Source organism: Schistocerca americana, chromosome 6, assembly GCF_021461395.2.
Source record: "Schistocerca americana isolate TAMUIC-IGC-003095 chromosome 6, iqSchAmer2.1, whole genome shotgun sequence".
In the NCBI taxonomy this organism is placed as follows: domain Eukaryota; kingdom Metazoa; phylum Arthropoda; class Insecta; order Orthoptera; family Acrididae; genus Schistocerca; species Schistocerca americana.
Genome location: NC_060124.1, coordinates 158,390,242 through 158,416,205, shown reverse-complemented (window position 1 = coordinate 158,416,205; position 25,964 = coordinate 158,390,242). Strand labels below are relative to the sequence as shown.

Sequence of the window (25,964 nt, the reverse complement as noted above, 5' to 3'; positions counted from 1 at the left end):
AACACAATGACCCGTATACGTAATAAGTTTTCTTTAATTTACGTCTATTGTGACATTAGCGACATCTGGTCAACTTACTACACAGACATCTTGTGGCTACTGTACGGGAGCTTGTATTAAACAGTAGTTTTACTGACAACATGACTGGTGCATGTGATGTGATTTATATGTATTTGACGATGTTGGTGCTGATTCCGCATTTAATATTTGACCATACCACTATGGCTGCAGTGCATTAGGACTTTGATTTTATGAGACAGGTATGCCTCTTCACATTTAAAGCGCACAAATGTAAATTTTGTCAGTACTACTTTTCAATATGCTCTATGCATTGTTCTTAAGCTGTATACGGTTTGCGAGTGTATTTATATTTTTCCCATTTTTGCTGCAGATCTGATGATGGTCATTAAAGGCCGAAACCGGTAATCTGTTAAACAGAAAAGATTCTGACCATAGATGGCTGGCATATCGAACATGTCATAACCTAAATCTGAATATGTGCAGCGACGTTTACATGTTGAATACAGAATGTGCACGCCATAGTTTGTAACTGATTTACGTTTTTCTTTCAAATCATTCAATAATTGACACCCTGTAACTTTTATGCGTATATCATTTTTAAATGCAAAACACCATACATAATTACACTTTTGTATCTACTGTACATTCTACCAATACACATTTTAATTCTATTATATTACACAAAAGTACACCTCTTGAATTTACAGCCCATCCCCCTATACATACACTGACGGAAAAAAAACCGCAACATCGAGAAGGAATTATGCAACATAAAAGAAAGTTGGTAGGTATGTTCCTACATCTGAAAGATGATGTATATTCAGTTTTCGTGCAGGACGCATAACAGTGAGGCTAGTAGCGCCAATACGACGATGCAAATCTGGTTTGCTCTAAACACACGCTGTAGTGGTCATGAGCGTGAGTTACCTTTGTAGATGTTCCTTCTGCGATGTTGCAGAAAGACTTGCTAGGAATGTAGCCACTGCACACGGTTGCTGGCGGCGGTGGTCAAGAGAATGTACGGTGGCAAGTTTGCGGGTTTGATCCGTCGTGCCCCCAAAGGCGAGTCGAGTATACTAACCACTGCGCCACCTCACTCGATAAATCTAGCAGCAGCTGGTACCACAGTGGCACAAAGAACTGATGCAAAGCGGTTACTTTAAGGACAGCTCTGAGACAGATGCCCTGTAGCACGCTTTCCACTGGATCCAGTCCACCGACATTTGCGACTTCAGTGGTGTCAAGCGAGAGCTCATTGGAGGGTTGGGTAGAGGTCTGTTTTATTTTCTGATGAAAGCTGGTTCTGCCTCGATGCCAGTAGGAAGGCAATCGAGGGCCTGCAAGCAACCTTTCTACATGCTAGACACACTAGACCTAGACATGGACTTGTCGTCTGGGGTGAGATTTCGTATGACAGCAGGAACACAGTCGTGGTTATTCCACGTACCCTGACTGCAAAGTTGTGCGTCAATCTGGTGATTCGATGTGTTCTACTACCATTAATAAACAGCATTCCATGGGGTGTTTTCCAACAGGATAACGCTCGCCCACATACCGCTGTTGCAACTCAACATGCTCTACAGAGTGTAGCATATTGCCTTGGCCTGCTCAATCAACATGTGTCAACAGATATGTCCAATCGAGCACTTATGGGACACCATCGGACAACAACTCCAGTGTAGTCCACACACAGCATTAACCGTCCCTGTACTGGCCGACGAAGTGCTACAGGCATGGAATTCCATCCCACAAACTGAGATCCGGCACCTTTTCAAATGTTCAAATGTGTGTGAAGTCTTATGGGACTTAACTGCTAAGGTCATCAGTCCCTAAGCTTACACACTACTTAACCTAAATTATCCTAAGGACAAACACACACACCCATGCCCGAGGGAGGACTCGAACCTCCACCGGGACCAGCCGCACAGTCCATGACTGCAGCGCCTTAAACCGCTCGGCTAATCCCGCGCGACCCGACACCTGTACAACACAATGAATGCAAGTCTGCGTGCTTACATCCCACGTTCCGGTGGCTACACTGTTTATTAATGTACCTGCGTTTCAAATTTGCAGTGTCTTATCTCAGACTTACATTAAACTGTGATCTTGCATTATTAATCAGTTAATTGTGTTACCCAGACAAATATATTCCCGAAATTTCGTAATCTACAATAATTATGTTTTGTTACGATGTTTTGCGTCAGTGTATTCCAATGCTATCACATGGTACGCCTGTTTCCATTTTTTTATATATATTTATTTATTTATTTTGTATGGACTCACCAACTGAATAGGAAGGAATTCTTTTACAGGTATTAGTTTTGTGGTTTGTTTAAATTTCTATTTCTTGCTGATATTTGAAATAATGAAATGGTAAACACTTTTACAGTTTTACTGACATAAAAGCAGTGTTTCTTCCAAGTTTAGCTGTATTAAACTTAGGAACTGTCCGCCCCCGGTAGCTGAGTGGTGCCGCGTGGGATTAGCCGAGCGGTCTACGCCGTCACGGGAGCTCAGCGTATTCGGTCAGAGGGTTAGCTGCCCTCTGTAATAAAAAAACTGAGTTAATTGATCAACAAAGAACTGAAACGGGTGTGTTTCGACGTCCACCCAGAGCAGATACAACGAACGAAAACGAACAAAATGAGATTTAAAAAAAAAAAGCGGTCTAAGGCGCTGCAGTCACGGACTGTGCGGCTGGTCCCGGCGGAGGTTCGAGTCCTCCCTCGGGCATGGGTGTGCGTGTTTGTTTGTCCTTAGAATAATTTAGGTTAAGTAGTGTGTAAGCTTAGGGACTAATGACCTTAGCAGTTAAGTCCCATAAGATTTCACACAAATTTTTAAAGCCGGCACGGTAGCTCAGTGTGTTCGGTCAGACAGCCAGTTGGCCTCTGCAACAAAAAAAACTGAGTGAAAGGATCAACAAACGAACTTGAACGGATGTCATGTGACGTCAGCAACGACCAAACACAACGATCAACAACGAACAAAGTGGAAAAAAAGTGGTAAGAGATTGGTTTAAAAAAAAAAAAATGTGGCCAGCGCGACAGAATGTTAATCCTAAGGGCCCGGGTTCGATTCCCGGTTGGGTCGGACATTTTCTCCGCTCAGGGACTGGGTGTTGTGTTGTTCTAATCACCATTTAATCCCCATCGGCGCGCAAGTCGCCGGAGTGGCGTCAAATCGAAAGACTTGCACCCTGCGCACGGTCTTCCCGACGGGTGGCCCTAGTCACACGACATTAAGCATTAAATTACTGAGGAACTCTGAAGTAGGATACGTAAGAACATCTTCATTCTTATTGAAGTTGTTTTTTCGTTACCTTGCAAATATCGGTGTTTTATACTATTAGGTGTTGTAGAAAGTTAGATTTTTAAGTTGTTTGAATAGTGGCCTACAGCCGTCTGTCCTTTCCTCATTAGTCGTTATTGTGCTTGTTACATTTTGCAGTCTGCACATTTTAAATGCATCATTCGACTGATCCCACATTTACGTTCGGGATGTCATATTAGTACTAAAGTATGAAAAACTCACCATTCACATAGCATCATGTGGTACTAGCGGTTTAATGTTTCAGGGAACAAATATGGCTGAAATTAGTTTTGTAGTTGTGGTAGCGGTGTGGTCTTTCCACAGTAAACAGGTATGTATGGTAAGCTCTAAGAATTCTGTGTTCTGGATTACATTTATATCCAGCTCTTGTATTTTTGAGGATTCCTCCATTTTTCCTCTGATGTTGTTCACGAGCAGTACTGTTTTACCTTCCTCGTTACTGAGAATTAGCCTATCGGTTTCAAGTCACCTAGTGATAGATTCAAGTATCGTTTTGCTTTTTGTTATGGTATTCTGTGAATTTCTGTCACAGTTTATGCTGGCAGGATCATCCGCAAAATTAGTCACTTCACTTTCAGTGTGACAACAGAGATAATAATGTGCTACCCCGCGGCAGTTTGAGTTACACTAAGGACACTGATGACCTGTTCGTGGACAGTATCTGTAACTACACAGTAAAAGGTTGTGGCTCTATAATATGTCACATACTTAGCCACTTATGTAATTCAGCGCGTTTTTCCACAAAAATTAAAATATGTCTATCTTGTGAATGCGGCAGTGACATAGATTTTAACAACTTTTTGCTCAGCTGTGACAGAAAAATCAATAAACCACGAAATGAATGCAGCCTCTGATTCCCAACGAACATTCAAACTCTTTTAGCAACAGAAGACATAAAAGGGTAGAAACACCTACATGGTTGTGTAGCGGAAGAACAAATCAGAATATGGGAAAGCAATTTTTTACGTTTTATTTCTTTTAATATTTAATTTTTTTACATTATAAAATAGTAAATGAATAAGTACTATATGTGTCATAAACCTCCTTTCATAATGAATGTATTTTAATTTTCTTACATCAGTGATTTAGTTACATGTTAAATGGATTTAACTGATAATTGTTGTTTTTAATGATTTCGAGTTGTTACACACTTGAATTAAAAAAAATCATTCCATTGTTGGCTCTATAGATGGTGTCCAAAGGCCATTGATGAACTAAGAAAAAAAAGGAACGGTGACTCCAAGGATGTCAATAACTACCACCCAGTGTCACAACATAATTTTCTAAAAATTTTTTGTCACCCACTTATGTAGTAATGGGTTACTTATCTAATTACAGTTTCAAAAGAGCCACTGTAACTGAGTCAGCTGTTTATACGTTTTCCGCGTTGGTAATAAAATATTTAAGATAAATTTCATCGTTTATGATCTTCTGTGATTTATCGAATGAATTTCACTACGTCAGTCATAATATTGTGTTAGAGAAATTTAGTTTTTGTGAAAAATGTAGCTGAGTTTTATTCTTATTTAAGAAACAGAATGCAGGAAGTCACTCCACACTGAGTAACACAAAGGTGGACGCCACGTTATCTGCGTGCGAAAGAAATTACAGTGGGAGCCATACAAGGCTGGATGTTCTGGAAAACTACTGCAGATCGACGTCTGGGACATGTTTTATCAGATCCAGCTGATCAATAACAACAAAATAAATGAAAATCGTGCTTTACGTTAACCTCGTACAGTTTTGCGATGGCTTCATGTTAGCGAAGTTGCTAAATTTCAGGAAAAATGTTTTATTAGCCGTAACTCCGTAACTAAACATTTGCGGACCTATGTTTATATGAACTTTTTTCTGTAGTTTTATTTGTAGAATAACATTAAAATATTTGCACATTTTCGTGAATCACCCTGTATATCCGATACGCTTGTTTCTTTTCCTTAACTGCTTTTGCGATATCTTCGTTCCATACTGTATGCTGTGTCGTCCGAACAAGACACAGTCGGAGCAAAAGCACCACAGCCGCAAAGATGCGAGCTGCTGCCATTGCCACAGAGACTCGCCATTTGCGCGAGTCCCACCAGCGCCACGGGCGGCGCTGAGGATGAACATATCGACTTCGCCTCGGCAACTTCCCGGCCGAGTACAATCCGGCAATGACTGGAAGATAACGGAAAGAAGCCTACTCGGAAGATAGAATAGTAGCTCTTACCTACTTGGTTACAGATCATCGTCCAGGGCTGACTTACAGAGCGGACGTCGTTTATCGAACTCAGAAGTGAACAGACAGTTGTTTATTGCATTTGCTATGTGATGTGAAGTTGACCTACGCTTATTTGCACTTAGCCATTGAGTGCATTTTTTGTGTTATATTACATGCAGTGTTGTAGACGTCGTTATTCGACAAGTCACAAAGATAAGTCAATCTTTCAACACATTTGTGTGACTGTTACTAATTTGGTGGAGTGTTGCAGAACCTTCGTTCTCCTGACCTGTTGCCTAATCCTGGGGGCATAACTGTGTAATTGTGGCAGGGAGAAATTGTCTTAGCAGTGTACTGCACCAGAAGCCGTTTCACGAGATCACAAACTTGGCCTACCATAACAACAGCAGTAGCGACGAGGCCTTTACTAAATTGGTGACGAATGTTTACAAAACTCTAAGTCCCTTCATACTTCTTTTCTTATTCCTTTTTTGCTAGTGACTCATTTGCAACCTGTTCTATACATTGCTTTATATTTCCCCGTCAGGTTTCTAAACTACCGCTTGTATCTGTCTTTTTTAGCCAAAGATTCGACCTGTTTTTTATAGATGTTTTTTGCTCTCCTCCTGTAATAGGAAAACTGTAAGCCTTCTTCCCTTCTTGTCTCAACTCTTTTTGTCTTCTCCCATCTAGCGAGCATAGTTAGTTTTGCTATTATTAGATGGTGATCCGAGTTCATGTCACTACCTCCGAAAACACGAAGATCCTGCGTATTTTCCTGTTTGCCATCACATAATCTATTACTGATCTCTGTTCCCTCGCGCTCCAAGTGTATTTATGTATGTCTCTCTCCCCCTAAAAAAATAATTAGTTCTTTTCGGTCCATTGCTTGTGGCTAAATGTATAAGGAATATCCATCACCATTCCAAATCGTTTGTCCTTTTCTTGTTTGTGTCGCCTTTTATTTAACCCATCTGGATGATTACTTTGAAAAGTATGAGTAAATTTAAAGTCCCCAGTACGGGATGATACCCTGTAGCCAGGCTAGACATGTGGTGGATCTGCCATCTTTTGGTCTCATGCCTTGCCAGTAATTTTTGATCGAAGTTTACTTCCTCTCGTCTTTGGTAAGCCAATCACCTAAGCCTGCAGATGTTTAATTTTTCTTCGCGGTTATTTCCTCTAGAAAGGTTGATGTCACCACGTCTAAGAGCCCTTCGTGTCCCTTGGCTGAGCCCTCCCGGAGGCCATCAAATCTCAAGCCTTCACTCATGTGGCAACATACAAATTAATACAAATTAAAAAATGTGGAAACTTCGTCCATTAATAGAAACGCTAAGAAAAGTTTTCTGTCCAGTTTCAGCCTCAGAAAGACATGCGTTATGATGAGAACATGACAAAGTATTTTGGCTGGAACGATGTTCTGAAAGGTAAACCCGTCAGATTTAGGTACAAAGTATGGTACGTAAACATAAACATGGGATATCTAGCGGGTTTTCAAATATACCAAGGATCCGATCCAGACAGGAACAAAGTGTACAAGAAAGCATTTGGAAAATATTCTGCACCTCTGGCTCAGATGATCCATTCACTTTCTGAAAGAAGTAAAAATCTGTCCTACAGGTTTTATTTTGGCAACCTGTGTACATCACATTGTTGATTCATTTAAACGAACTAGGTTATAGTTAACTGCAATCTTCTTGAGACTCTCTTGCCTAAAGGATGACCACTTATACCGTCTAAGATAATGCCCAAATGGAATAGAAGAGAAGATTTTGATTACGAGAACGACAAGGAAACTCCAGACAAGAGAAGAAAAGTATATTTGTACTTCAACCATATGTTACTGGAGAATACAACAAAAATATGTGGGGGACTGACCGAATGGACGAAAAGAGGAAAACATAGCGTTATAAATGTTGAATATTAGAGGAAAGAAATGGTGGTAGCCAGTTTTTACGTGGCTACTGAATGTACCCATACATAATGAATGATGGATATGAATACGTCGCAGCTGCAGTTCAGGCGTTACACTGTGAAACGATATCTGACTTCCAACGCGAACAATCCGTAGAGATCGTGGTCATCCTGCATGACATCAAATGTTGTTGTTGTGGTCTTCAGTCCAGAGACTGGTTTGATGCAACTCACTATGCTACTCTATCCTGTGCAAGCTTCTTCATCTCCAAGTAACTACTGCAACCTACATTCTTCTGAATCTGTTTAGTGTATTCATCTCTTGGTCTCCCTCTACAATTTTTACCCTCCACGCTACCCTCCACTACTAAACTGGTAACCCCTTGATGCCTCAAAACATATCCTACCAACCGATCCCTTCTTCTAGTGAAGTTTTGCCACAAATTCCTCTTCTCCCCAATTCGATTTAGTACCTCCTCATTAGCTACATGATCTACCCATCCAAACTTCAGCATTCTTCTGTAGCACCACATTTCGAAAGCTTCTAGTCTCTTCTTGTCCAAACTATTTATCCCCCATGTTTCACTTCCATACATGGCTACACTCCATACAAATACATTCAGAAACAACTTCCTGACACTTAAATCTATACTCGATGTTAACAAATTTCTCTTCTTCAGAAACGCTTTCCTTGCCATTGCAAGTCTACATTTTATATTCTCTCTGCTTCGACCATCATCAGTTATTTTGCTCCCAAAACAGCAAAACTCATCTACTACTTTAAGTGTCTCATTTCCTAATATAATTCCCTCAGCATCACCTGACTTAATTCGACTACATTCCATTATCCTCGTTTTGGTTTGTTGATGTTCATCTTATATCCTCCTTTGAAGACACTGTCCATTCCGTTCAACTGCTATTCCAGGTCATTTGCTGTCTCTGACAGAATTACAATGTCATCGGCGAACCTCAAAGTTTTTATTTCTTCTCCACGGATTTTAATTCCTACTGCGAATTTTTCTTTTGTTTCGTTTACTGCTTGCTCAATATACAGATCGAATAACATCGGGGAGAGGCTACAACCCCGTCTCACTCCCTTCCCAACCACTGCTTCCCTTTCATGTCCCTCGACTCTTATAACTGCCATCTGGTTTCTGTACAAATTGTAAATAGCCTTTCGCTCACTGTATTTCACCCCTGCCATCTTCAGAATTTGAAAGAGAGTATTCCAGTCAACATTGTCAAAAGCTTTCTCTAAGCCTACAAATGCTAGAAACGTAGGTTTGCGCTTCCTTGATCTATCTTCTAAGATAAGTCGTAGGGTCAGGATTGCCTCACGTGTTCCGACATTTCTACGGAATCCAAACTGATCTTCCCCGAGGTCGGCTTCTACCAGTTTTTCCATTCGTCTGTAAATAATTCGTGTTAGTATTTTGCAGCCGTGACTTATTAAACTGATAGTTCGGTAATTTTCAAACCTGTCAACACCTGCTTTCTTTGGGATTGGAATTATTGTATTTTTCTTGAAGTCTGAGGGTATTTCGCCCGTCTCATACATCTTGTTCACCAGATGGTAGAGTTTTGTCAGGTCTGGCTGTCCCAAGCCTATCAGTAGTTCTAATAGAATGTTGTCTACTCCTGGGGCCTTGTTTTGGCTTAGGTCTTTCAGTGCACTGTCAAATTCTTCTTTCCGTACCATATCTCCCATTTTATCTTCATCTACGTCCTCTTCCATTTCCGTAACATTGCCCTCAAGTACATCGCCCTTGTATAGACGTCCTATATACGCCTTCCACCTTTCTGCTTTCCCTTCTTTGCTTAGAGCTGGTTTTCCATCTGAGCTCTTGATGTTCATAAAAGTGATTCTCTTTTCTCCAAAGGTCTCTTTAATTTTTCTGTAGGCAATATCTATCTTATCGCTAGTGATATATGCCTCTACATCCGTATATTTGACCTCTAACCACCCCTGCTTGATCCTCTGCTACCTTCATTATTTCATCTCTCAACGCTACCCATTCTTCTTCTACTGTATTTCTTTCCCCCATTCTTGTCAATCCTTCCCTAATGCTCTCTCTGTAACTCGCTACAACCTCGGTTACTTTCAGTTTATCCAGGTCCCATCTCCTTAAATTCCCGTCTGTTTGCAGTTTCTTCACTTTTAATCTACAGTTCACAACCAATAGATTGTGGTCATAGTCCACATCTGCCCTTGGAAATATCTTACAATTTAAAACCTGGTTCCTAAATCTCTGTCTTACCATTATACAATCAATCTGAAACCTTCCAGTATCTCCAGACATCGTACACGTATACAAACTTCTTTCATGATTCTTAAACCAAGTGTTATAAGTTGTACTCTGTGCAAAATTCTATGAGGCGGCCTCCTCTTTCATTCCTTACCCCCATTCCATATTCACGTACTTATTTTCCTTCTCTTCTGTTTCCTACTATCGAATTCCAGTTCCCCATGACTATTAAATTTTCGTCTCCCTTCACTATCTGAATAATCTCTTTTATCTCATCATACATTTCTTCAATTTCTTCGTCATCTGCGGAGATAGTGGGCATTAAACTTGTACTACTGTGGTAGCTGTGGGCTTCGTGTCTATCTTGGCTACAATAATGCGTTCACTATGCTGTTCGTCGTAGCTTACCCGCGCTCCTATGGCTTTAGTCATTATTAAACCTACTCCTACATTACCTCTATTTGATTTTGTATGTATAACCCTGTGTTTACCTGACCAGATGTCTTGTTCCTCCTGCCACCACCGAGCGAGTTGGCGCACGGGTTAACACACTGGACTCGCATTCGGGAGGACGAAAATCGCTTCAGGCAAAGGCCAGGATGGTTTCTTTGAAAGGTTACGGCCGACTTCCTTCCCCATCCTTCCCTAATTCGATGAGACTGGTGACCTCGCAGTTTGGTCTCCTCCCGAAATCAACCCAACCCCCAACCCAACCTTTCTGCCACTGAACTTCACTAATTCCCACTATATCTAGCTTTAACCTGTCCATTTATCTTTTTAAATTTTCCAACCTACTTACCTAATTAAGGGATTTGACATTCCATGCTCCGATCCGTAGAATGTTTGTTTTCTTTCCCTTGGTAACAACGTCCTACGTCCTACTGAGTAGTGTGTGTGTGTGTGTGTGTGTGTGTGTGTGTGTGTGTGTGTCGGAGATCCGATTGAGGGACTATTTTACCTCCGGAATATTTTACCCAAGTGGACGCCATCATCAATTTAACCATACACTAAAGCTGCATGCCCTCGGGAAAAATTACAGCTGTAGTTTCCCCTTGTTTTCAGCCGTTTGCAGTACCAGCACGGCATAGCCGTTTTGGATATCCGCTTTGGTTGCTGTATCGCTGAGGCGCGCAAGCCTCCCCACCAACAGCAGGGTTCACGGTTCAGGAGGGGGGGGGGGGGGGTGATAATGAGAAAAATCATCTGGTCGCTTTGGTGGGACAGAAAAATGGAAGACGATGTGCCGCAGAAAAGTGCAGAAGAACTCTAAAAACAATACGAAATATGGTATTGGTTTGTGTACACCATATTACAGAAAGCGAATACTGTTGCCAAAAGTAATCTAAATTACAAAGTCTTCTCAGGTTATCAGCCGAGTGGTGGCGTCGACTTGTCGTAACGTTTCGATGAGTTTCGTTGCCAATCGTCTTCTGGCGAAGTGTACCAGAAGATGATGGGTACGAAACTCATTGAAACGTTGCGACAAGACGACCCCACCACTCGGCTGATAACCCAAGAAGAATTCATCGTTGGAATACGTCGAAAACGACTGCAATCGCATATATAATCTAAATGACATAAACCGCATTATTTCAGGCGCTGTAATGTACTTCACTTAAACTTTATATAGTACCTAGCATGACATGTGTTACTCCTTTTGCTCTAGTAATTAATCTTTTTTTTTCTTGTTCTATTATGTTTTTTTGATGACAATAAAATTGTATATGTCTGATTCCTTTGTAAAATTCAGAAGTGAAAGTTAATTCTGGCAGAGATAGGTTATTAGCCACCAATGTAGATTCATGCTGACTTTTTTTAGCTGTGTCATGTAATGAATTCGTGAAAGAAGGTAAGAAATATCAATAAAAATTATTGCATTCCATCCTGCTTTGGTGATAAAACATCCTTATTATGGCTAATATTGACTTTAAAATATTATAGATTTCCATGTTATAAATTACTCCTGAATATTTTAATTCACACAAATACAGAAGTATAATAAGAGTGTTAGTCACTACTTTGAAGTCAAACTTTTCCTCTGCCTGACCATACCATGTAATATATGACAGAAAGGCACATGTGCTAAAACCCAGCCTGTGTTGACAACACTAACCACAACGCATGTTGAACAAAACCAGTTGTTATCTTCTAAGTCGACCATACCGGTTGCGAAATTAGCTTTATTTCCCAGAGTACTGTGTGTGTGGTTTTTTATTGGAAAGATGAGGATGTAGAGATGTGTCACTATGCACAAGGGGGGAGTCTAATCGAAAACATAAGGCACCATGGCGTGAGGGGAGTGACCAGTGAAAAGATCTAGAATTGCCTGAAGTCAAGGCAGAGGTACAGGCACCTGCTTTGCAGCAGCGAAATTGTCCTGATCATATTGTACATACGAATATGTTATGCAGTCACCATCCTCTGCCCTACCATTTTTTACTAGCGAAAAAACTTGGCTCTTTGAACTGAGAACTTGATTGGTAACTAGAGACTGTTAACAGTTTCCTTAAAATTAAGTGCTGTGACCAGACAAAACTGTTTTCATCCAGTCATAACTGTGAGTTATTTGAGAAGGCTAGGAGATGCGTCATCAAACTAGAACATATGAAATATTATTTCACTTTACTACATTACCGAGTAAAAGATTTGCTTAACTTTGTCTCACTCCTTTGCTATAGGAGTAGCGGATAATTTACAGCTGTCGTGGACTAGCAATGAATCACTTGATGAATTAATTAACATACTGTTCTCTTGAGGTACAATGTTCAACGTTTACAACAGTACAGGTTCATCTGAAACACTACCAACTCTTTGGTCCTACATTATGGGGCTAACTGCTGTAGCTGAGGTCTTACACTGCGGGTCAAGCTCTTGTGTGCTTGACACTATATTGACATCAGTGTGAGGGCGCTGCATTGCTGGGGAAGAGGTGTGGTCTTCAGCAGCGCCTCCTATTACGTCACTGCAGATAGCAGCGAGCCCTCGCTAATGATTGTGGAATCGATTCGTATTGCCGACTTTGGTGAAGCACCACAGTCCCTGGGCGACACCATATTAAGTCTAATGGCTGTCTGCCTACATGATGCAAGCTTGCTTCCCTCATTTCCAATTGCTCATGCAGCCTTAATGAATGAAACGTATCATAACATTAATCATTTATTACCAAAACTAAAGTAGTAAACGTTTATGTGCCGGATTTCTGGTGATCTCAAAATCGTTACCACATTCATTATCTCTGAAAATGGATACATTAAATTCTGTTGCATTTTGAGAATGAGGAAGTTAGTCTCGTAAAGATGAACCACCTGACAACAAGATATTTCCAACGTGAACAGAGAAAGGCGAATCCTAACAATATAGAACAGAAGCATCCGTGGAAACTGTATGAACAAACATAACCCTCGGAATACATAAATCTAACGTTACATCCACATGGTACAGGTTTCTTAACAATACCATTGCAGCAATACTTGATGACACTGATAAATGTGAATTAGTTGATGCCCTTCTTCACAGTTTCACTTACTGTGTTCATTTGCACAGCTGGAAAGGGATCAGGAAAAGACTTGCCCTGCTGACAACAAACTCCAAGTAACTATACGACAGACATCCTGCGTCAGCCTGCAGCCAAACTGCATACTACCATAAAAAATAACATTGCAATGTGGCTGCTGGGACATTGTGTCAAATACGTAAGTAGCCTCAGAGGGGATGATGTCTGTACCAACTTCATTACTTACATCAAAGTGTTCTACTGGCAAACCAAAAGGGTCAGTAACACAAAACACCAGGGGACTGAAGCAAGACAAGGAAGAGAACATTATGTCTCACAAGAAGACATTTAAGTTTATAAACAAATTATTTCTACTGCTCAATAACACTTTTATTATAATATTTTTCATATTTAAATTAATTACGTTATGCATTTTATTTTCATTTATCGCATATATATTCCTTATTTGTTAACAAAGTTGTCGAAAAAAAGAGAAACGTCCTGCTTAAATCATACCACTAGAAACAGAAGGATTAGACTATGCAAAAATCACTGCAACTTGGGGCAATTATATAACTTGTTAAAGAAACCTATAATTGTCTACTCCCTGGTGCTGAACATGTGAAACTGGAGCTTGTGAAGAACTTTCAAGGCCTTGAAGGTGTGGGAAGGTATTCCTGCATCTATAATTAGTTATCACTTCTCAATAAAGACAAAACGAGAAAATGGGGGTGAGCAGTTCAATAACTTTTCGACAGTTGAGGGGAGTTAGCCTGTATTTATTTTAAAAGTTTGATGACAACTGGGTCCACAGCCTTTGAGAAATTTTGAAACGAAATCATTCCACTTTTGGCTATTAAAACATTATTTATTGCGATTGCATTTTCGACACGTAGTCATTTTCAAGTATTGTGGGATGTAAACCGCTCAATAATATAAACCTATGCCATGTTGTGTAAGAGCAGCTACAAGTGGTATTGTGAATTTAACTGCTGCTCCACATACCATACACGTTAGAAAGCTGGAGATATAATAATAGATACACTTGCTTTTAAATTTCGTATAGCTTAAACTTAAGTGTTTATATCCTTATTTCTCCAACTTCATAACATGTATGGTGTGTGGAATAGCAGATAAATTCACGATATCACATGCAGCTTCTAATACACAACACGGCACAGGTTTATGTTATTGTGTTACAACATTCCACAACGCTTGAAAATGACCACATATCGAAACTGCAATCGCAATAAATAATGTTTTAATAGCCAAAAGTGGAATGATTTCATTTAAAAATGTATTTATTTTGTTAAAGTGTCCATCAGCTCCCTTGAAAGTCCATAGGCAGAAATTACAATGCTTAAGTGGGAAACATGTGCTACACTATAAAGGACTGGAAAATAAGCTGTCCTTACAGTTGCTCATCTCTATATCTTTGGTTTTTTTTCCTAAAAACTGCTCTGGTCTAAGCGACAATCCACCAAAAACTTTCCAAGACAGAGGAAAGTAAAGTGAATCGGCATTGACTTATTATTGAGGGACTTTCATCAAAGAAGCTCCACAAGCGACACGTAAAGTGGTTACGCCTAGACTAATAATTCTTCCTAAAAAAACAATTAGGTGCATAAGGGTACATGCCTTAAAGGGTAATTCTGAAAAGAAAGAAAAACTAAAACGCCACAGGAAAACTGACATTTTAACGACCATTTTTGTTTCAGCATCTTCAAAAACATGTTGATTCATTTTTTTTCCATTATATTACAGAAAAAAGTTAGTTCTTTTAGTCTGCTTTTATTGACGCAAAGATCTTTTCCGTGTTGAATTACATTTCACATGTCAGCCGCTACAGATTCCTTACTGGGCGACCTAGAATGCTACCATCAGCTAGCCTTCTTTCTGGTAAGGTCTTCAAAGAGATTTTTTTCTTTCTCTGTTCTTTACAACATCTGTTAACTTCGTATGTAACTTTTTTCGTTTTGTTCTGTGCAACGAAATTAAAAATTTTGTCTTTGCTCAGTTCAAGTTTCATTTCCATACTACACTGCGTTCCAGCTGTAATATTTTTGCAGGTTTTCCTGCAGTCCATGTCCATGTTGGTTACCAGTAGAATTTCTTTGTTGAATAAAGCGTTGTTTGGCTTCACTGACTTTCTTCTGACGTCACGTTTGCTTAGGACTTTCTGCTTCCTAAGTAAGGACAGTCTTTACTTTTTCTGCTGCAGTGTCTGTACAAGTTCTGGTAATCAACAAATCGATAGGCTCTTTCTGCTACCCTTTCCCATTCTCATTTTAGCTCTGTTTATCTTATATCTAGATGTTGCGATAATTAGGCTGCTCAGTGGACTGAAACGATGTAACAATATAGTAATAATAATAATAATAACAATAATAGTCCTTAGAGACGTTACCTATGGGACAACTCAGGAGATGAAAATGGTGCTAATATCTGAAAGCCGGATTTTCTGCTCAAATGTGATGCGAACTGAAATTTTCACACGGTTGCTGCCACGGAAAATTTGTTGCGAAGTTGATTCTTGACATGCGTTAATGTGTAACGATAAAACTAAAACTTTTCATCTTGCCTTTGCATTGACTATTGTTAGTCGTTCTGCTACTAACTTACCTATAAGTTTCAGGGTCATAAACCTTTCCGTTGTGGCACTTGTAGAGCAGGGGAGTGAGTACTCCGTTAGCATCTGCCGTGCAGACGTAGTACATGCTAGGATCGGTGTCCAGTGCTCCAGTCTGACCCGCACTTATGCAGGCAGGGACGGGGCCATTCGTGCAGACGGAGTCCGTCGTCCGGAAGCTGAAACAGAATGCGTACCAGCCTGTGGAGAACGCTGCCTAGAATCACTCGTGGCATGGCGGTATTTAGTCGTTCAGAAAGAGGCTGTACTGATCGTTCGTGAGTATGCTCCAAGGAGATATAGACCGGGAGTTCTGTTCCCACATAGCAATACATGTGTGTCATATGTGTGATCACGTATATAGTCCCTAAACTACACAGCAACCTGTGGATTAATTTTTATTAGTTTCAGTAGACTTATTGTAGTCAAAGTTCACCCAACACTTTCAAATGGTAACAGTAGTTCACTATTCAAATGACGAGTTGATAATTTTAATGTACTGGATGTACAAGGGCTGATCAACTAAGACTGGGACTGACTTTTTTCTTGCAGTGGCTTTTTACGTTGCTGTGTATGACTTTGTACACAGTGGTGAGAAGAGGTGGGCTGCAGAGTGGTGCAGCAGTTGTCATTGGAGGAAAGCTGGACAGGACAGAAATGATCAGCATACAGGTTAACACAGTAAACAGAAGATTTAATTATCTTTTATTTCTCCAAGTTACAAAGATTCATTACAAATAATGGAGAAAGAGTAGAGTGCGGTTCATAATGTCGACAAGGATTAGATACTCTGTACTGAAGTACGACTGATGGAGTTGGAGGCGCATCTAGGCAGCTCCTACGTAGTGTAGGGGCTCTGTGTACAAGTGGGTTGGATGCCTGCCGCCGGCCGCCTTATATTGCGGCGGCAGAAGGTGCTCGCGATACCGAGCCATTGGAGGTGTGGCTACACAGGCGTGCTCCATTGACTGCACCAGATCCAGGGCGACCGCCATTGGCGTCTGACTAAAGTTTGCAAATCCATTGCCAACTGTAAGATGTCGATAGGGTGGTATCGATATCTGATACCGCGTATGTCTAATTTCCATAGGCAGCAGCACTCAAGTATCGGTAGGTTGGTTGAATGATATATTTTGTACATGCTCTTTGCACTTCACATACGAAACAATGGAGGAGCAGTATGGTGCAATAACTTTCTCTGTTCATTTAAGCCAAACAGCCACTGAAACTTCCAAAAAGCTGCAGCAGGCGTACAGTGAAGATGCATTCCCTCGTGCAAACAGTGTTTAGATGGTTCAAGGACTTCAACAAAGGCCAACTTGTCTGTGTTAAGCAAGGTGGGCCTGGTTTTTGGCTCCTGCTGTGGCTGAAGTCAATATCGACAGAGATCCTGTTGACTGTGCATGAGGATCGGTGGATAACATTACGCAATCTAAGTGAAGTGTTGAGAATTTCATAAGGCAAGTGCATTCACGATTATACATGGTCATTTCCATATACCCGTGTCCTCTTTGCTGACGGAGGGGATGCGTTTCTGGAATCTATTGTCATCATTGATGAGTCATGGCTGCATTATGATCGTCTAGGAGAACGAGCCAGCACAGTGTGGAAATTACTCGGTTCTCTATCACTAAAACAGGTGAACGCTGTTCTATATGCAGGGAAAGTTATGGTGATCACATTTTTTTACTGTCACGGAACAGGGAGCACATTGCAAGGAAACGACCAGAACTTTCTCGGACTAGATGGTGTCTTCATGATGATAATGCACAGCCTCAAATCGCAAATCAAGTCATGCCATTTCTGGCACACTTCAATACCACCTGTGTACTGCATCAGCCTTGTAGATCCGATCTTAGAACCCATGATCTTTTTTATTCCCATCACTAAAGGCAAAGCTTCGGGGCATTCGATTTGAGAACTGTCAAGCAGTGTTCGAGAAAAGTGAGGCGATTGTCAAGGACCTTTCAAATTATGGCCTGCACCATGTGTTTGAGGACTGACAGGGACGCTATAAAAAGCAAATTCGAGTAGAAGGGGATTACTTTGAAAAAGATCATATAAACACTGTAATTGAACAATGACCATCTGTGAAAAACATCGGTCTCAGTCTCTATTGATGAGCCCTCGTATAAGCAGTAACTGAAAAATGTGGATAAAAGTAAAAAGATAATTTTAAAAAATGCTGAAATATATAAATTTACTTAATACTCGAAATTTCCAATTTGAAATAATGAATCGCTTACTGATACATTGGTATGACATTCCATACATTTCACAGAAAATATCTAGCTTACCAGTTTGTCAAATAGATAAAACACAGCCTCTAACAACAAAAGTAAGATTTATACTGAGGTAAGTCATAGCAGCGTATGTATGTGTCAGTGGGATGAGTGTGACAGTCGGATGGGCATCATCACCATTTCGAGATGGGTCACCGTCGAAGTGGTACAGAGCAGCAAAAATCAACTACTGAAGATGGACGTGGCGATAATCACACTGCGAACGAAAGTGTCCGATTTGTTGATGTATCAACATGGACTATCCATTGTGTCTATGAGCAGTGACGTACCAGTCGCAGCCTTATAACACGGCGTGAGTCTTAAAAGAAACTATAGAAGGCAGCAATGAGTATGAGTGACTCTCTAGGAGAATACGAATGGAGAAGAGCTGGATGCTGTTCTGAGAGCAGATGCTGCAGACCGCCGGCAGCTTTGTCGAGTTTACTATTTTCACAGCATATTGCGAAACTGTCGCACCAAGGGGGCACCACCGGTAAGGAATGCAACAGTCCCATACACAGCATCTACTGCAAGAAACTCGGGAGAGCCAGAGTCGCAGAGCAGACAAGAAGGAGCACCGTTCTGCAAAAGGTACTATCCCAATCTCCTAACGGTGTACATTCGTCATTCGTGACATGACTGGGTGGACACCTTGAACTTCATCTGGAGTTAACAGCAGCCCAGGCCGGTGTTTCCTAACAGATCTCTCATTTCAATTTTCACCAGAGATAAATCTACAGAAATGCTGAGTTTGGTGAGTGTACAGACCATTTGGTGTTTCCTGACCAACTGTTCCAGTGCTCTCCATAAGTTCACTTAATAGGGGCCGGCCGGTGTGGCCGAGCGGTTCTAAGCATTTAGTCCGGAACCGCGCTGCTGCTACGGTCGCAGGTTCGAATCCTGCCTCGGGCATGGATGTGTGTGATGTCCTTAGGTTAGTTAGGTATAAGTAGTTCTAAGTCTAGGGGCTGATGACCTCAGATGTTAAGTCCCATAGTGCTTAGAGCCATTTGAACCATTTTTAAACTTAATAGGGTCTGCCATTACGTATGTCGTACGGCAGGGACGTCCGTCATGTTGCTAGCACAACGATTGCCTTGTGCCCAGTGGGATGTCTTCCAGTAACTGCGTCAGCACCATATCTTAGGAACTCGAGATACTTGTTGGTGTTTAGATTCCCATCAACTGAACAGGAACCAACAATGCGGATCTTGAAAAACATGCGATAAACGTTGATAGACGAAGAGTGTTGTTTTTATCCATTTTTTGAGCAAGCATGAATTTTCATCTGACCATTAGCGCATATTGTGATAGTTGGTTTACCGATAGTTTGTAAACACTGTTTCTCTTTTAAACAAAATTATACTCTGTAGTTTCACTTTTATTTTTAAAATAAGGATATTTTCATGTCATAGACTTCTGGGGTTCCCTTTTAGTACTCTCAGAATGATCGCATGCTCTAGGATGGTACAAGCAGTCGTTTCACTTTTATTTTAAAATAAGGGTATTTTCTTCTTATAAACTTGCGGGGTTCCTTTTTAGTAGTCTGAACCTAATCGTATCATACATTCGATCGTCTATGGTCAATAGCTAGTGTTTTGATATTGTAATGTCTGAAGGTGGCAGGTGTAAAATACAGGGAGCGAAAGGCTATTTACAATTTGTACAGAAACCAGATGGCCGTTAGAAGAGTTGAGGGGCACGAGAGAGGGAAGCAGTGGTTGGGAAGGGAGTGAGACAGGGGTGAAGCCTATCCCCGATGTTGTTCAATCTGTATATTGAGCAAGCAGTAAAGGAAACAAAAGAAAAATTCGGAGTAGGAATTAAAATCCATGGAGAAGAAGAAAAACTTTGAGGTTCGCCGATGACACTGTAATTCTGTCAGAGACAGTAAAGGACCTGGAAGAGCAGCTGAACGGAATGGTCTGTGTCTTGAAAGGAGGATATAAGATGAACATCAACAAAAGCAAAACGAGGATAATGGAATGTAGTCGAATTAAATCGGGTGATGCTGGGGGAATTAGTTTAGGAAATGAGACGCTTAAAGTAGTAAATGAGTTTTGCTATTTGGTGAGCAAAATAACTTGTGATGATCGAAACAGAGAGGATATAAAATGTAGACTGGTAATGGCAAGCAAAGCGTTTCTGAAGAAGAGCAATTTGTTAACATCGAGTATAGAGTTAAGTGTAGGAAGTCGTTTCTGAAAGTATTTGTATGGAGTGTAGCCATGTATGGAAGTGAAACGTGGACTTCAAATAGTTTGCACAAGAAGAGAATAGAAGCTTTCGAAATGTGGTGCGACAGAAGAATGCTGAAGATTAGATGGGTAGATCACATAACTAATGAGGAGGTATTGAACAGAATTGGGGAGAAGAGAAATCTGTAGCACAACTTGACTAGAAGAAGGGATCGGTTGGTAGGACATGTTCTGAGGCATCAAGGGATTACCAATTTATTATTGGAGGGCAGCGTGGAGGGTAAAAATCGTAGAGGGAGACCAAGAGATGAGTACACTAAACAGATTCAGAAGGATGTAGGTTGCAGTAGGTATTGGGAGATGAAGTAGCATGGAGAGCTGCATCAAGCCAGTCTCTGGACTGAAGACCACAACAACAACAACAATGTATTAGTTTAAATTGAACCCAAAATTTTAAAAGAACTTTTGAAATTTATCTCTAACCACAAAAATTAATACAGAAATGTAGACCAAATGGACAGCTTTCTGTTGTCTGATAGGTTACCTCTAAATGAGGGCAAATAAATGAATTTTTGTTAATAGCTACACTCTGAGACCAATAAAACGACGCACGACGAAGGAATTGTCCGAATAGGACGGAAATCGATAGATGTGATGTAAATATACAGCAAAACAAATGATTACAGTTTCAGAAAAATTCGATGATTTATTCAGGAAAAAGAGCTTCGCAAATTGAGCTAGTCAATACGGCGTTGGTCCACCTCTGGCCCTCGTGCAAGCAGTTATTCGGCTTGGCACTGATTGATGGAGTTGTTGGATATCCTCAAGTAGGATATCGTGCCAAATTCTGCCCAACTGGTGCGTTAGATTGTCAAAATCTCGAGGTGGTTATAGGGTGCTGCCCATAATGCTCCAAACGTTCTCAATTGGGGAGAAATCCGCTGGTCAAGGTGTGGTTTGGCGGACATGTAGACAAGGCAGAAGAAATTCTCGCCATGTGTAAGTAGACATTATTTTGCGGAAATGTAAGCCCAGGATCGCATGTCACGAAGGGCAGCAAAATGGGCCGCAGAATATCGTCGATGTATCGCTGTATTGTAAGGGTGCCTACGAAGAGAAATGGCACCCAAGACCACCACTGCTGGCGGCCGACAGTCAGGATGGTGTCGCCGGCCAGAGTGGCCGAGCGGTTCTAGGCGTTTCAGTCCGGAACTGCGCGACTACTACGTTCGCTGGTTCGAATCAAATGGTTCAAATGGCTCTGAGCACTATGGGACTTAACTTCTGAGGTCATCAGTCCCCTAGAACTTAGAACTACTTAAACCTAACTAACCTAAGGACATCACACACATCCATGCCCGAGGCAGGATTCGAACCTGCGACCGTAGCGGTCGCGCGGTTTCAGACTGCAGCGCCTAGAACCGCTCGGCCACTAGGTTCGAATACTGCCTCGGGCATGGATGTGTGTGATGTCCTTAGGTTAGTTAGGTTTAAGTAGTTCTAAGTTCTAGGGGACTGATGACCTCAGAAGTTAAGTCCCATACTTCTCAGAGCCATTTGAACCAACCAGGGTGGTATCCCACCACTGTCAAGATTCTCTCCAGACACGTCTTTGCTAGTATCGGGTCTCAGTTCGAAGCGAGACTCCTCACTGAAGACAATTCTACCCCAGTGAATTACATTCCCAGCCGAAGATGTGTCTGGAAACGCCCCAGACAGCGGTGGGGTGCCAGCCTGACAGCCGCCCGCCATACGGTCCGACAACCAGGATTGATGGTCTGGGCTGCCATTTCTTTCCGTAGGAGGACCTCTTGGTTGTCATACGTGGCACCTTTAGATTACAGCGATACATCGACGATATTCTATGTCCTTTTTTGCTGCCCTTCATGACAAGCGATCCTAGGCTTAAATTTCAGCAAGATGATGCCCGCCTGTACGCGCCGGTAGTTTCTACTGCCCGTCTTCGTACTACCTTAGCCAAGAAGGTCGCCAGATCTCTCCTCGATTGAGAACGTTGGGTGCATTGCGATCAGGGCCCTCCAACCATCTCAGAATTTTGGCAATCTAACGCACCGATTAGGCAGAATGTGACACGATATCCCTCATAACTCTAACAACTCTATCAATTAGTGCCAAGTCGACTAACTGCCGGAATAAGGGCCAGAGGTGGATCAGTGTGTTACTGACTTGCTCAATTTATAGAGTTCTTTCTTTTGAATAATTCATCCAGTTTTTCTGAAATTGTAATCATTTGTTTATCCGTACATGTATATAACATTTACAAATTTCCGTCCCCTTCGGATAATTCCTTTGTGGTGCGTCTTTTTTTTTTTATTTGAGCTACAGTATATGATTATCATGAACGTTCATCTACATATACATCTATATCTACATCTACATGGATACTCGGCAAATCACATTTAAGTGCCTGGCAGAGGGTTCATCGAACCACCTTCACAATTCTTTGTGATTCCAATCTCGTATAGGGCGCGTAAAGAATGAACACCTATATCTTTCCGTATGAGCTCTGATTTCCCTTATTTTATCGTGGTGATCGGTCCTATGTAGGTCGGTGTCAACAAAATTTTTCGTATTCGGAGGAGAAAGTTGGTGATTGGAATTTCGTGAGAAGATCCCGCCGCTACGAAAAACGCCTTACTTTTAATGATGTCCAGCCCAAATCCTGTATCATTTCAGTGACACCCTTTTCACTATTTCACGATAATAAAAAACGTGCTGCCCTTCTTTGAACTTTTTCAATGTACTCCGTCAGTCCTATCTGGCAAGGATCCCACACCGTGCAGCAGTATTCTAAAAGAGGACGAACAAGCGTAGTGTAGGCAGTCTCCTTAGTAGGTCTGTTACATTTTCTAAGTGTCCTGCCAATAAAACGCAGTCTTTGGTTTCCCTTCGCCTCAACATTGTCTATGTGTTCCTTCCAATTTAAATTGTTCGTAATGGTAATACCTAGGTATTTAGTTGAATGTACGGTTTCAGTGTAGGAAACATGACTGTAATATTCTACGGGCAATAATTATGTATTAGCATTTTGGAAAGCAATAATCACAAGGCTGGGATCCATTAGTGGTTTTACATCCGTTTCTTTGAATAACCTTGGAGCACCTGTCGTGGCAAGCAGGAGTAGAAAGGTGGGGAGTCGAAGACCGGTTAGCAGTGTGTGCGAACGTGGGACTGTGTCATGTGTGGAGAGGCGAAATTCTGATAGCACCAATACTAAGCCGACTGAAATGAGATTTTGTGTGGTTGTTGTTTTTATGGTGTAAAGTCGTCTCTCAGAATTATGGGTCGTGCATGCAAGGTTTTCCGATCATAATCTAGAGCTATGGCGATTTCAAGAACAATGGCTCGTATAGGCAACACGGTTCACCACATATTATATCAGCTTTAAGATGCGCAGAGCTTGACAAATTACCAGGCACCCAACATCAGCGACGGCAGTACAACCCCTTTAACAACTAAGGGAAGGACGTTTTCGTAAATTTAACTGTGCTTAGAACTGTTCAGAATATTATTGTCTTTTAATATTGTGCAACTTTTGAATGGAAGCAGGCATTAAAAAGCTTCTTAAATTCATTCTCCTAGTGTCACTTACTTAATCTTGTTTCCTGATACTGAATTTTGTTCAGGTTTCTGGGTTAATTCACACGATCAAAAACCTCTTATCAGAATCCAAGTTTTGGACAAATAATGTCTGCCATAAATTCTAGTTCAGTTTAAATATAACTCTGTTATGGCTTAAAGAGCTATTACTGCTTCAATTAAATGTGGGCGCTTTGAAAACTTGTTGATGATTAACTATATTTTAAAATAACTTCACAGTTTTGAAGTAATTAATTTCAGTAACAGTGTATTTCAAAACTTTTAATGATGGTAATCATTGTGCTACGTATTACTATCGCACTTTGCATCCATTTTCGCTCTAAGTAAAAGTCAGTTTGTAAAGAGATAATTAACTTCATTTCAGTAAAAGTAACGTTGTTCTTGAAACGCTAAAGTTAAAACGCTCCTTGAGATCTGGTAACCGATATCTTTGGTGAATAACATTTTTTACAGAGGGACTGTCATACGGTACCAGTTTTCTTTGAGTCCTCACACTATATACTGCTGTGTTTAGGATAAAACCATGTTGTAAGAAATTGGCAGTGAAGTGAAGTGTCATTTATGTGTGTACCAGAACTGTAAATTAGACACCTATTCCTCATCCTGCTCTGGAAAGCAGTCAGTAATACTTTTTGATTGACTTAACAATAAAGTAAATTCCAGTTATCTCCACATGGTAGAAATTATTAACAACATTTGAACTGCCTTAAATAAAGCGCTCGTAAAGAGCGAAATAAACGCCAGTTTTCAACTGAGTGAGCAAAAGCGATAGTGTTCGTGGAAATAATGTGTGTCGCGAACGGTAGTTTCCTGTGGCAACACGCCCACAGGTGAGCCATGGGCACAGAAACAGTCTGTACGCAGCAGCCAGGAACATGGACTGTGGGTTCCAGGTGTCAATAGTTCGATTCTCTGTAGTACCGAAACACTGCTGCAACAAAAAGTAGTTCGTACAAATTAGTTCACACTTGTCATTTTCGTAGTTAAAAAATAAAGCCCCAATTACGAAAAATTTAAAGTTCAGCTCCACACGATCTGTTCCGTAAAAATTTTACTGACTGGCGACAAGGGAAATGGAGAGTTTTGTTTTCGTATCTAGCTCAAAACCTCAAGGTGTAAGTAGGCTGCTTAGGTTTTTATGTTGGTAACGCCACGTAGCGCTCTGTATGAAAATGACTGACTGTGCTGTGTGCAGTCTGTGGCTGATTTGCATTGTTGGAATATTTGCTATTGTAGTGTTGAACAGTTGGATGTGAACAGCGCGTAGCGTTGCGCAGTTCGAGGTGAGCCGCCAGCAGTGGCGGATGTGGGGAGAGAGATGGCAGAATTTTGAGAGGTTGCTATAAGTGGACGATCTTGACATGTGTCCACCAGAAAAAGGAAATTTGTAAGACTGGATGTCATGAACTGATATATACAGGGTGTTACAAAAAGGTAAGGCCAGACTTTGAGGAAACATTCCTCACACTCATCTTAGATAAAATCCTTACGGAATGGAAAAATTTCTTGTCTTTTGCAGACGATTTAGCGGTACTAACTGACATGTAAGTCACAGTAATAAGGTAGAAGTCCTCAGTGAATGCGATTAAAAAAAAAGAGAAGAGACTTGTGCTGATCTCTCTTAAATATACAGGGTGTTACAAAAAGGTACGGCCAAACTTTCAGGAAACATTCCTCATACACAAAGAAAGAAAATATGTTATGTGGACATGTGTCCGGAAACACTTACTTTCCATGTTGGAGCTCATTTTATTACTTCTCTTCAAATCACAGTAATCATGGAATGGAAACACACAGCAACAGAACGTACCAGCGTGACTTCAAACACTTTGTTACAGGAAATGTTCAAAATGTCCTCCGTTAGCGAGGATACATGCATCCACCCTCCGTCGCGTGGAATCCCTGATGCGCTGATGCAGCCATGGAGAATGGCGTATTGTATCACAGCCGTCCACAACACGAGCACGAAGAGTCTCCACGTTTGGTAGCGGGGTTGCTTAAACAAGAGCTTTCAAATGCCCCCA

General features: G+C 41.0%; 1 protein-coding gene across 1 annotated transcript in view; it reads right to left on the bottom strand.

Annotated features, from left to right (window-relative positions):
* Window positions 1–25,964, bottom strand: part of LOC124619855 — a 136,113-nt gene that overhangs the window by 1,719 nt on the left and 108,430 nt on the right. The window contains exon 4 of the mRNA XM_047146467.1: window positions 15,833–16,018. Coding sequence (XP_047002423.1) covers window positions 15,833–16,018 — 186 coding nt within the window. The remainder of the gene's footprint in view (window positions 1–15,832; window positions 16,019–25,964) is intronic.